This window comes from Aethalodelphis obliquidens, unplaced genomic scaffold (assembly GCF_003676395.1).
Source record: "Aethalodelphis obliquidens isolate GAN/ISIS:26980383/991018 unplaced genomic scaffold, ASM367639v1 scaffold691, whole genome shotgun sequence".
NCBI classification, from domain to species: Eukaryota; Metazoa; Chordata; class Mammalia; order Artiodactyla; family Delphinidae; genus Aethalodelphis; species Aethalodelphis obliquidens.
The window spans coordinates 1-11,828 of NW_020838602.1; the positions used below are offsets into that span (position 1 = coordinate 1).

At 53.1% G+C, this 11,828-nt stretch overlaps 1 protein-coding gene across 1 annotated transcript; it reads right to left on the minus strand.

Annotated features, from left to right (window-relative positions):
* Nucleotides 1-3,666: 3,666 nt before the first annotated feature.
* On the minus strand, nt 3,667-11,485 carry LOC113616869 (cytochrome P450 4A11-like). The gene is made up of 11 exons (XM_027100245.1): nt 11,347-11,485; nt 10,665-10,709; nt 10,062-10,189; nt 8,966-9,090; nt 8,438-8,592; nt 7,895-8,001; nt 7,622-7,812; nt 7,403-7,536; nt 6,438-6,502; nt 6,226-6,302; nt 3,667-3,835 (listed from the first exon to the last, which is right to left on the minus strand). Exons 1-11 carry the CDS (start codon nt 11,369-11,371, stop codon nt 3,667-3,669), a joined length of 1,221 nt encoding a protein of 406 aa, XP_026956046.1. The 5' UTR covers nt 11,372-11,485.
* Nucleotides 11,486-11,828: the final 343 nt, after the last annotated feature.

Sequence of the window (11,828 nt, forward strand, 5' to 3'; positions counted from 1 at the left end):
CTCCCCTGAACACCCAGCCTGGTCAGGGAGGCTTGCCCCGCCCACCTAGGGGAGGGTGAAGGTGAGGGCAGAGCTCAGACCTGGGCCTCCAGGGTTGATTAACTGTGGAGGATGCACTTCTGGAAACAGTGTGAGAAAAACTTCCTCAGCTGACAGTGACAATGGCCAAGCGCAACCCCACTTTCCTTCTCCATATTACCTACCAAATATTCAATGAGCACCTATAACATGTCAGGCAGTCTGCTAGATGCTGGGACACAGCTGCAAGCAAAGCAGACATGAATCTTGCTGACTTCAAGACAGTCACAGTCTAGTTTACCAATGTTCAGTAGATTTGGTTGGTTTTATTATCATCCCATTTCAGAGGGGAAAACTGATTTCAGAGAAGAAAAGTGATGTGGCCAGAGGAAAACAGCCTCTGCTTGTCCCAGGTGAAACTGAAATCCTTCTCTGTTGGACTTCAAAGCTGCCTGCCTCAGCTGCCTCTGAAATGTTCCCCGGGGCTTGTACCCATCCACTATGCAGTGTGTCCTGGGTGACTGTGCCAGTGGACAGAGCACTGGCCTTGGATTCAGGATGTCCAGCCCCAGGGCAGTTTCACTACATATGAAGCTAGAGACTTGTCCTCTCTGAGCCTCAGCTTCTCCTTTGAAAGGTGGGATAATAATTCATTTCCTATTTACATCCAATGAATGTTCATTCAGTCATTCATTCACTCAGCAAATATTTCTTGAGCTCACAGGCTATAGGTAAAGGTATAAAAGTATATTAGTTAAGAAAAATTGTAGGCTTGTGCTGGAAGAATGAATAGTGTCCAGACCAATCAGGAAAGGAGAAAACTAAAAAAAAGAATGGGGCTTTGAAGGGTGAATAAGAGTTCACCAGGTAGAGAGTGCTTCTAGAGGGATGGGCACTGAAAAAGTCATGCAGGTCATATGTGAAAGAGCAAGGGATGGGGAAACCTTCATTTTCTGTCTCTTACATCCCTGTTTCATGATTCTCTTTCCCAAGATCTAACCCAGTGCCCGTAATTCAGAAAGTAAAACACCAAAGATTTCCATGAAGAATTACTTGGAAGCAAGCTCTCTTAGGAGCCTTGAGTTTCCTCCTGACCTGCTCCCCCACCAAGTTTAACTTCTGTCCCAAGAGCCTCTTCCTTTGCCTGTCCTCATGACAGGTGCTTCACATATAACCTATAGGGCCACATTCTGGGCTGCTCTCCTAACTGAAGGTCAGAGGTGACTAACAACCTACACATACCCCCTTGCAGCACAACCTTTCACCCCCTCTCAGGTTCCTCTCAGGTCTCTGCCTCTGCTTCCCCCGAGATTGTGAGCAGCTAGACTTTCCTTTGTTGGTTCAGCAACTAGGTCCAGCACCAGGAACAGTAAATTGAGGGAGTGCCCATCGGCCCATGCTGTCAGAGTGACCAGCCCGAGCCATTCTGCACCACCTGACGCCAGGGGACCTGCCAAGCTTCCTGCCCGGGACAGTCCCAGCTAACTCTCCTGCCCCACGCCCGGTCAGGCACAGAGTGTACTCCTGACCCCAACTTTTTTTTTAAACATCTTTATTGGAGTATAATTGCTTTACAATGCTGTGTTAGTTTCTGCTGTACTACAAAGTGAATCAGCTCTATGTATACATATAGCCCTGTATCCCCTCCCTCTTGCATCTTACTCCCACCCTCCCTATCCCACGCCTCTAGGTGGTCACAAAGCACCGAGCTGATCTCCCTGTGCTATGCGGCTGCTTCCCACTAGCCATCTATTTTACATTTGGTAGTGCATATATGTCCACCTGGCCCTTTCTTGGAGCTGAGTGAACTAGCCCTGTGACCTAGGAACGGGGAGGGGACTGGACAGAAGTTTCCAGCTACAGGCAGCGGCTGGGGGGAGATGTCCCCTTCAGGAGGCACATGGCGGCATCACAGAACAGCACAGGGCTGCAGGGGGATCTCCTCTGGCATCCGGGGCCCTGGGTTAGGAAGGGCAGGGGTGGGACGGGAGGAGGACCTGTGTGCAGAAGCAGCAAGAGAGCAGGGCTGGTGCAGAGAGGCTGGTGGAGGAGTGCGAGGGGCCTGGCGCTGGTCAGGGTCAGGAGGACCAGTCCCCCCCGAGGTCTCCAGGAGCACCAGGGTTGAAGAAGCCCGTCCTTGCTCAGGGGCTGGGCAGACACGCCGGGGACTGCAAGGGGCTGTCCTGTGGGGTAGGTGCACCGGCTGGTCCTCTGCTTCGGGTCTGACATCCTCTCCCAGCAGCCAAGCCTCGTGCCCAGCTGGTCCTCCCAGACCCTCCTGCACAGCCGCCCGCTCGGGCCTCTGAGGAGCCTGCAGGCCCTGCGTGTGAGGAAGGGTTGCCGGGGGCTGGTGACATGGCCAGGCTGGGCTCTTCTCAAATCTCATTTGGGGTGAAGGATTGGCTTCCTGAGGCCCTCGCGCTGAGCCAAGTCTGTAAGGCTTCTTTGCTCAGGGCAGGATGGGCTCTGGCTGGGCCCCTCTAAGGATGTAGCGAGGAAGCTACCACACAACAGCAGGGAGGCTCCTTCCCTGACAGGTGCCCAGGGTGAGCTTCCTCCCTCTGAGCCTTTGGAGACGAGCCCTTTCTCCTGACTCAGCTGCCGTGGGAGCCTCAGGTGACAGGCAGGTTGTGGGGCGTGAGGGACCCCAGAGTGTGAGGCTGCAGGGGCGCTGGGACACGCTTGTCCTGCTGGGGTTCTGGGCCCACAGACCAGGGGTCATGTCCCCTCCTCGTCTCCTTTGCTTTCCCTCCCCTTCTCTCTCTCTTCCATTCCATCCAGCTCCTTGCAAGGGAAGACACACACGCTCCATATGACATTGTGAATTTATCCAGGGAGTGGGAAAGAGGGGAAGCCAGGTGAGTGACAAATGGGCAGACCCGTAACACACGGGAGTGATCGGGGGCCCAAGGCGATGGTAGTCACGCAGGACTTAGCAGCTACAGTAACGGCTGCCCAGGGTGTCCGTGTCCTCATCCCCGGAACTCAGAGCAAGCCTGTTTTATCTGAGTGGGCCTGTGTAATCACAAAGGTCTGATGAAAGAGAAGGCGATGTGAAGACAGAAGCAGGGGGACATTTGAAGAAGCTGATGGATTTGAATATGGAGGAGGGCCCAGGAGCAAAAGAACACAAGGATTGCAGCTCTAGATGTGGGAAAAGGCAAAGGGAGGGATCCTCTCCTACATCCCTGCACCGGGGGCCCTGCCAACACCTTGGCTGTGTCCAGGGAAACCCACTTCCGGCTTCTGACTCCAGAGCTGTCAGAGAATAACTCTGTGTTGTTCGAAGTCCTTAAGGCTGTGACCAATTGTTTTATCAGCAAAAGGAAGTGGATTCAGGGACAGACAGGCAGGCATAAGGGGAGAAAGACAGGGAGAGAGTAGACAGACTGAAGGAGGGCAGGTGATCAGGGTTTAGGTGGACAGTCAGAGACACAGGTGGGTCAGAGACAGATGGAGAGATAAGCAGATAGGGAGCCTGGAGAAAGGTGAGATGAGGAGGGCAGAACGTCTGATGGGCAGGAGGCAGGAGATGAGGTAGGCCGGCAGGTGGGCAGATAGAAGCAGGAAGTGGGCACAGAGGCAAGGACGGGACAGACAGGATGGCAGGCAGGGGCCCTCAGAGCTCGTCCTTGTCTCTAACAAGCGTTACAGGAGCTTCCTGAGCTGCAAGTGAATCCCATTCTTGGGCTTCAGCACCACTCTTGGAATGGGAACAGGGACCCTGGAGGGATCGGGTGCCAGCTCAAAGCGAAGCAAGGTCAGGGCCACGGCCACCTTCATCTCATTCATGGCAAACTGCTTCCCGATGCAGTTCCTGGGTCAGGGAGGGAAAAGGAAGTGAGCAGAGGCTTCTAACCCCTGCCGGGCACAGGGCATTCAGGGCTCTCCTCCACGTGGCCCAGCCCCGATCCCTTCCTTACGGGTCACACTGAACGTGCCGCCCAAGCCTCGGTCCACCCTCTCCCCCTGACCCTTACAAAAGCCACCTCTCTCCAGGACTAGCTCCTAACTCCTACTTCTGCTCTCAGCACTAGCAAGTCCTGTTGGGGAGCGTCGGCGCTCTAAGCCACAGGGTCAAGTCACGTGAATCAGTAAATGTGAATTAGTACTTTGTTCACTCGTCCACAGGCCGTTTCTGGTTCCCGTCCAGGCCAGGGCACTGTAGGGGGATGTGGGCAACTCTCGGGCCCTCACCACCCATGGCAGACAAGCAGGGGCCCCAGTCCCCAGACAGGACAGGACAGAGTTGTATAAGGAAGTCAGGATGGCAACCGGGAGGCTTCTTGGAGGGGCTACGGGTTAGCGCCCCTCGACCTGCTGGACCACTTTCTTCCAGTTAATGCTCCGGCCTCCTGTCTCCTCGTAACCCCTCAGTCAACCCGCCCCTGGAGCCTTCCCATTCTACTCCAGCAAGGCCCCTCCTCCCATCCCGTGGGCTCCTCACTGGCCTTTCCAGTCTCCTTGCCTCCCGTCCCTCTACTGCAGCCACGGCGGCTCGGGGCCTGCTGCGCCCTCCATCACAGGGAGGACACGTCGCGGGGACTCAGCTGGTGTCACAGTGCTCTCTGGGCTGCTCCTCACTCACCTCGCACCTGTCCAGCCCCTCTTCCTCGCTCCGCTCCTGTTGAGGTCCCCTCCCCCCGCCTCTGCCGGCCACATGCTCAAGACTCAGTCTAGTGACCGCCTGGCCTCCCGCCTCTGCCGCCTGCGCCTCTTTCTCCCACATCCCCAAGCAGCTTTACTGTTAACTCAAGGACACATCACTGTCCAGTGACCAGGACAGTGCCAGAAACATGGAACATTCCACAATCTGCTCAGTGAATGAATGAGTGAAAGAGTGGATGAATGCATGATGTCTGTCTTGTAAGGCCAACGTACTGACCACTACACTATGGAAACGTCGCATGTGTGTCTTGAATAGCGGTAGTGGTTTCTTGACTGTGAACTCTTGGAAGCAGGGAAAGTGCCTTACGTTTCTGGGTTCCCATCTCCTAATACATGACTTGGGACACAGAGGCAGGCTTAATAAATAGCTTTCTATTTGAACAAAGTTAATTGAATTGAAAAAAAAATTGGAATAAAATTAAATGTTTATTCTGACCTAGGAATTGAGTTGCCAGGTACCTGCTGTCCTCTAGTGGCAGCGACATGATGTGCAGCCTGTGTCTACAGCGGAGAAGGACCCTGGCAGAAACCAAATCCCAGAGCCAATTCTGCAAGCATGTTTGCTTCAAGCCTGTTCTGTGAAGGTTGATTCACCAACTGAAAATTTCACAGAATTAGAGATTCAGAAAAACTTGTTTTACTAAGTCGTTACTAAGTAATGGAAGTTACTATTTCGGCAGGGGACCTATACTGTTGAAGATTTTCACGGGAGTCATTTTGGAGTGACTCATCCAGCTTAACAGCTATTTCAAGTGTCCTTTATATTTTACATGCCACAAACTTCTCAAATGCAGGTGTCAATTACAAAATAGTGAGTTTTCTTTCAAAAGCACTTGATTGCCTTTAATTTTATGCCTTTTTGCCAATGTTAGACTCTGTAGATTCTTGGACTATGTTATATAATCCCCGTTATATATAAAGAATTACGGCAACTAGAAAAGGTGTCTTGTTTATATTAATAAGCAGTCATGACTTTGTTGGCTTCAACTGCAGAGATAGAGAATACACACTGCTGTGTAACTTTCTTCAACAACAGAAACTGTAAGTGATCACATACATGGCTTGAAACCTCAGGACAAGGAAGGCAGCTGGAAATCCAAACCCATGCAAACACGACTGCTGATACAGTGAGAGGTGGATTGGTGAATTAAGTAAAAAATGCAGTGAGCTGGACTAGAAATGTGCCAAGAGAGAAAACCACCTTCTAAGATGACTGATAATTGGGAAAAGCAAACATCTGAAGTTTAAGTTTCATGAAAAATTCTAAAGCTGAAAGTCACACACCTAAAGTGAGGAAAACCCTGGAATACTTTGGAACGGCCACGGCCATGGCAATGTGGCTGGTCGTTGCGGAAGTCAGGAGGTCAAGGTCTCCATGACCTGTCCTGAAGGCCTTCTTGTACATGGGGACACACGCTGCCTTCTCAACACACCAACATACAGGGACATAACTGCATATACCACATATGAATGTACACAGTCACACACATCAGGTAGCACCCAGTGACACCCAGATGCCCCAGGTACAGAAGGCCTCACCTGGATCCTCCTGAGAAGGGCAGGAAAGCATGGCTGTGTCGAACAGAAGCTGGTGCAAACCGGGATGGGTCAAACACCTGCAGAAAGAGCACCGGGGCCAGGGCAGGTGGGGTCAAGCTCCTTGCACCAATCCACCAGGGGACAAGAATCCCCGAGGGGAGCAGGGGTGGTGCTGGTCTGGAGGGAGCATCCCATCCCCCCCTCCATCATACCTCTGGTTTCGGCCACACCTTCGGGTTGTGGTGAAGCCCATAAAAGGAGAGGGAGAGTGGGATTCCTGTGGGGCAAGGAGGAGAGAGAGAAGACTGATGGTACCCATGGCAACAGGAGCAATGTGCACAAAAGGCCCAGGAGCCACCATGAGAGCTACCCTCCATCACTCTGAATGAAGTGGTGCTCTTGCAAGACAGGTGGGCTGGAGGTGACAAAGCACATGAGCACAGATTAGGAGCAGGTAACCATGGCCAGGACTGAGAAGGAAAAGAATTGGAGGCTTAGTATCAGGATCACCTCACATGAAAACTCACAGTTATCAGGTGTCATCATGAGCCCTCGGGGAAAGTGCATTAACTCATCTAATCCTCACAGCAGCCCTCAAGGAAGGCACTCCTATTGCCATGTGCAGATGAGGCACCTGAGCCTCCAAGAGGTTGAGGGATGTGTCTGTGATCCCACAGCTAGGAGGTGGCTGGGCTGGGATTCAGACCTACTGGGCAGTGAGCCATTGGGTAGCTTCCAACCACGGCAGGGCTCTCAGACCTGATCATCAGCTGCTCTCGGCCATCCACCTGAGGGCTCCTCAGAGACTGGACCATCTGACCCATGACAGTGGACTCCCTGAACTCCCTCATTTACTTAGACCCCATATGGAAAGAACCACGTATCCCCTTGCTTACTTCTGCTTCTCTCTTAAGCCTTCACGTCTCAAGGAATTAGAATTATAGGGCTCCATTACAAGCCCACATTCAAGGGCTAGCATTTGCTTACTGAGCTCTCATTGGTTCAAGTTCTGTGTCAGGCGTTTTACAAAACCTCCAAACTGCAGAGGAAATATTAATTATTTTGAGGCGGAAACAACAGACAGAGCATCCCGGGGCTGGAAAGCACATGTGGATTTCTGATCTCCCACGTGGTCACGCAGAGTGCTTAGTTCAGTGGGTGTGGGTGAAGTTCATACCTGCAGGTAAGGAGCGTCCATCAGGGAAGGTGATGGGCTTGCTCAGATATCTACCAATGAATGGCACTGGTGGATAGAGTCGCAGTGCCTCCTTGATGCACATGGTGGTGTAGGGCATCTTGTCCAGGTGGTCCCTGAAAGGAAGCCCATCTAAGGGCAGGCAACCAGGGGTCCTCCACTCGCGGAGGGGCTAGGTCCTCCCACCTGCTGGGCGCTCACCAGGTGATGGATGCGCCATCCCCCAGGAGGCTCTGGATCTCTTCCCGGCACCTCTGCTGATGCTCAGGGTGGGAGGCCAGAGCATAGAGGGTCCAGGAGATGCCACTGGCTGTGGTGTCGTGACCCTCAAACATGAACGTGTCCACTTCGGCACGGAGCTCCCTGTCAGACAAGCTGCTCCCATTCTCCATCTGCGGAGGCAGGGAGAGTGCAGGGTCTGCCCTTCCTCTGTGCTTCTGGGCAAAGCCTCAGGCCTCTCCTGCCCACACTCACTCTGGCGAAGAGGAGGATGTCCAGGAAATCCAGGTGCCTCTTGCTCCTCACCTTCTCCAGCTCTCCCTCCTTCTGCAGGTGAGCCTTCCTCAGCTTGATCACTCCATCTGTCCCAGAACAGTGGTTCCCAGGCAGAGCTGAGGGCTCCTGGGGGCTCAGATGCAGCACCCACCGTAGCCCTATCTGCCCCTCAGGCCCAATCTGGGTACCAGGTGGATGAGGACGAGGGTGGGAATGGGCGCACATGTCAGGGCAGAAAGCTCCAGCATCGTCTGATCCAGGTCGGGAATCCCCTCAATAGCACAGCCCATGGAGGCTCTGCCTGGATGATGGTGGGAGGGGGTCTCATTCCACCGTCAGCAACGTGGTGACACATGTGTCTCCCTGCACCTCACCTGACACCCTGACGTCTCGGGTCCCAACCCCTGCACCAGGAAGTACCCAGTGTGGGCGTGTGCCAGCCCCTGAAGAGGAAGCAGGAGTCTGGGCTCTGCCTGCGGGGTCAAGGCCAGGGGAGGAGCCGCCCAGAAGGAGGAGCAGAACCTGTGTGTTGATGGGCCAACTGGCAGGCGCGGTGGCTCCAGCGGCCTTCAGGAGTCAGCCTGTAGATGATGTCGTTCTGGTGGAAAGCATTTCTTAATCGGAAAAAAGTCAGATTGCCAAGGTCTCTGATGGCCTGGATGTAGGACTGGATGTTCCTGAAGGGAGAGGATGCAGAGGAGACTGGAGTGGAGGGAGCCTCTGACCTGGAGACGGAGTGGGGCTCCGGGTGGGGATTCCTCAGTCAGCGGGGACAGGCAGCACTGAGGCTTTGTCATTTCTGCCTCACAGCCCTGGAGACCCTCAGTCCTTTACAAGTGGCCTGAGCAGCCAGGCTTCTCCCTGTGCAGGAATCAGGGACCTGTGACTGAGTCAAGGTTGGTCTGGGTGCAATTTGACTGTGGTCCATGGCTCTGTGCAGAATGTTGCTTTCTGTGCTGATAAGCGTCCACGCTGCCCTAACTGCCTCTCAGGTAAGTCCTCCCCAGTTGGTGAGAACAAGGACCCTGCCGTTGAAAGGTTGTCACTTACCTGTCTGTCTGGATGCTGCCCTGGTGGCTGAAGGCGCACTTCATGATGGTGTCCAGGGTCATCAAGGAGACGTGTCCAAGGACCTCCAGATGCGAGTCCAGGCTGACGAGCTCCTCCCACTTGTCCTGTGGTGGGAGGGGTACATTGACCCTGCTCTGCTCTCCCAGAAGGCCTGTGCTGACAAGGCCAGGCTCTCTCTCTGTCTCTCTAAATCTTCTGATGAGTTTCTCTCACTGTCAAAGCAGATGTGTTTTAGCAATTTAAGGCTGTATCACACACGTGTAATGTGACGTCTATTTTCTCAGAATCTTTTATTATATAGTTAATCATGTTCTCTCATAATATTCTGAATTAGTTTTGAATTTTAAGAATAGAGTATGATGATGACCACCTTGTGGCAGACCAGAAACCATACTTTTTTATGGGACAGAGGGGGAAACTTAGGGGTTCTGAGATCTGAACTGGACAGACAATGTTCAACACTAGTAAGCAAATATTTCAAGCAAAGTAAAAGCGTAAGGGGCTCCTAGGAGGGGGCATGATATGCTTCAATTCCTTTCATTCATCCAGTGTTAGCTGAGACCAGGTGGTGCCCAGTCTAGATCAGAGGTGATGCTTGTCAAGACCCAGCACTGTGCATGTAGACCTGGCCTCATTTCCTCCCGTGAGTGGCTCAATTCCATGCAGAAGCCCTGGGCCCCAGGCCAGAGCCTACCTGAGTGACATCCTGGGATGTCTACTCTGCCACTGAAGCTGCCATTGTCCAGGGCATCCGGGGGCGGCTTGCACCGCTGTCCAGGTGAATGACTCTTGCTCTAATCTTCTGTGTTGAAGATGTGGAGATGAGAGGAGAGTGGACCCTGAATACACCATGGCCCTGATTTCCCTTATCTCAGAGCAAATTGTGGATCCAAGCTGCTGCCAGGGTACCCCTCTGTCCCATCCAGTTTTGGTGAGCTCTGTCTCAGAGTACGTTCTGAATGCACCATTCTGGGGGCTGGGTCTGATGGACACCTGAGGGACACAAGGGTCTGAGAGTGGACTTTGTCAGCTGTGTTGGATGAGAGTGGGTCCAGGTGACGAGGGATAGACTCACCAGCATCACTCGGACAGAGTCGGCCATGAGACCCACGTAGGGCTTCAGGATGTCGTAGTGGAAGGCTGGGGTCAGCATCCGCCGGTGCTGGAACCACGTCTGCCCCTCCAACAAAAGCAAACCTTTCCCTGGGCCACAGATGGGTGTGTGTGTGGGTCGGGGAGCCTGGATCAGAGGGACGACTAGGGACAACTCGGGAGGAACCAAGGGTGTCAGGAGAAGGCACATCATGGGCAAAGGTAGGAAAGGCCAGTACAGTTCAGGAATGTGAATTTCCAGAATGGCTGGTCCATAGGATGTGATTATGACAGCTGTGAGACAGAGGTTGAAGAAGAGTAGGGGGGCAGGTGATAGAAGAATTAATAGTCAGGCTGAGAATATCGCAGAGGACTGAGAAGTGATGAAGAAGAGGCTGAGCTTCAGGAGGGCTCTCAGCACCATTACAAAGGGTGAGAGTTTCACTGGAAGGAGAGAAATGAGGCTTGACTGAGAGATGAGGTGGTGACAGGGTGCCTCGTACCCGTTGTTCTCCATTAAGCAAAGAGGTAGCTCTTGGTAAACCTAACTGGTGGGTGGACTGCAGTTGTATTTAAATGTACTTACCAATCCAGGGGATCAGCATTCTGTAGGCATCGTGAGACTTTGGGTCTGAAAGGGAAGGAAAGGAAGTGGAGGACACCGAACAAGGCAGGCAGCCCCCAGAGCAGCTGTGGCACCTTCCATTCCTGATGCTGGTCAGCTGGCAGTCTGTCTCTAGCCATCTCCCTCTTGCCTCCCATCCCTGACTCTCTCTGTCCTGATGGTCACTGTGGGCCCAGGAAGGCAGACTCAGTGTCCCAGCAGCAGAACACCCACAGGACTAAGACGGTGAATCGGCAAGAAAGATAGGCTCTGCTCAGCACCACAGAGTAAGAAAGGAGCCTGTGGTTTTCTACAGTTTGTGGTGGTTTGGCCATTTCATGACCCAGGACAGGCAACAGTGAGAGGTGCCAAACCTACATCAGTGTGGACAGGGAATTGTCTTCCAGACCTGGGATCATCTCAGTTGGGTTAAAACAAGAAAGAAAGTAAGACAGGAAAGAGAAGCCAGCCCCACCCGGGTGTTGAAGCATTCAGTGTAAGTGAGTAATGCTGGCCTTAGTCTGGCTTGTGGGCTGCAAGGATGGCTGGTGGGTGCCAGGTACTGATGGCTGTAGTGCCAGTTTCTTCTGGAATTTCACAGATCCAGGGCCATGTACCCGAGAGGGAAGATTTTCTCCTGCTGGGATGTGGGTTTCCCTCTCACCTGATCTCCCCAGGACCACCTTCATGTAGTCAGGGTCATAGATCAACACCAGGGCTTTCGTCCCCCACAGCCAGCGAGCACAGGCACTTGGGTACTTCTCTACCCTCTTCAGTAGGGGTCGCAGCTCGGTCTCGTCTTGGAACTGTCCCCAAGGGAAAGATAAATCAATAAAACCCTTCTCTGAGTTCCAGTGCTGGAGTGGGGGTGCAGGGCAGGATGTGTACAGGGAGATCGTTCTGGATCGATCAGCAGAACTAGGAGTTTGGAACTATTTCTTCTGACCTGGGCTCTGCCCCAGACCTGCTGGCTGTCCACCTTTGTCCTAAGACCACATTCTGTCCCCTTGCTGGGTAGAGCCCTGGGCCACCAGTACGAACTGCCTACAGAAACTTACACCAGAGATTCACTCCCAGCCGTAGAAAACTTTGGGAGGTGATTCATACAACATTTGCATGAGCAATTTATGATAATTCGTATCACTT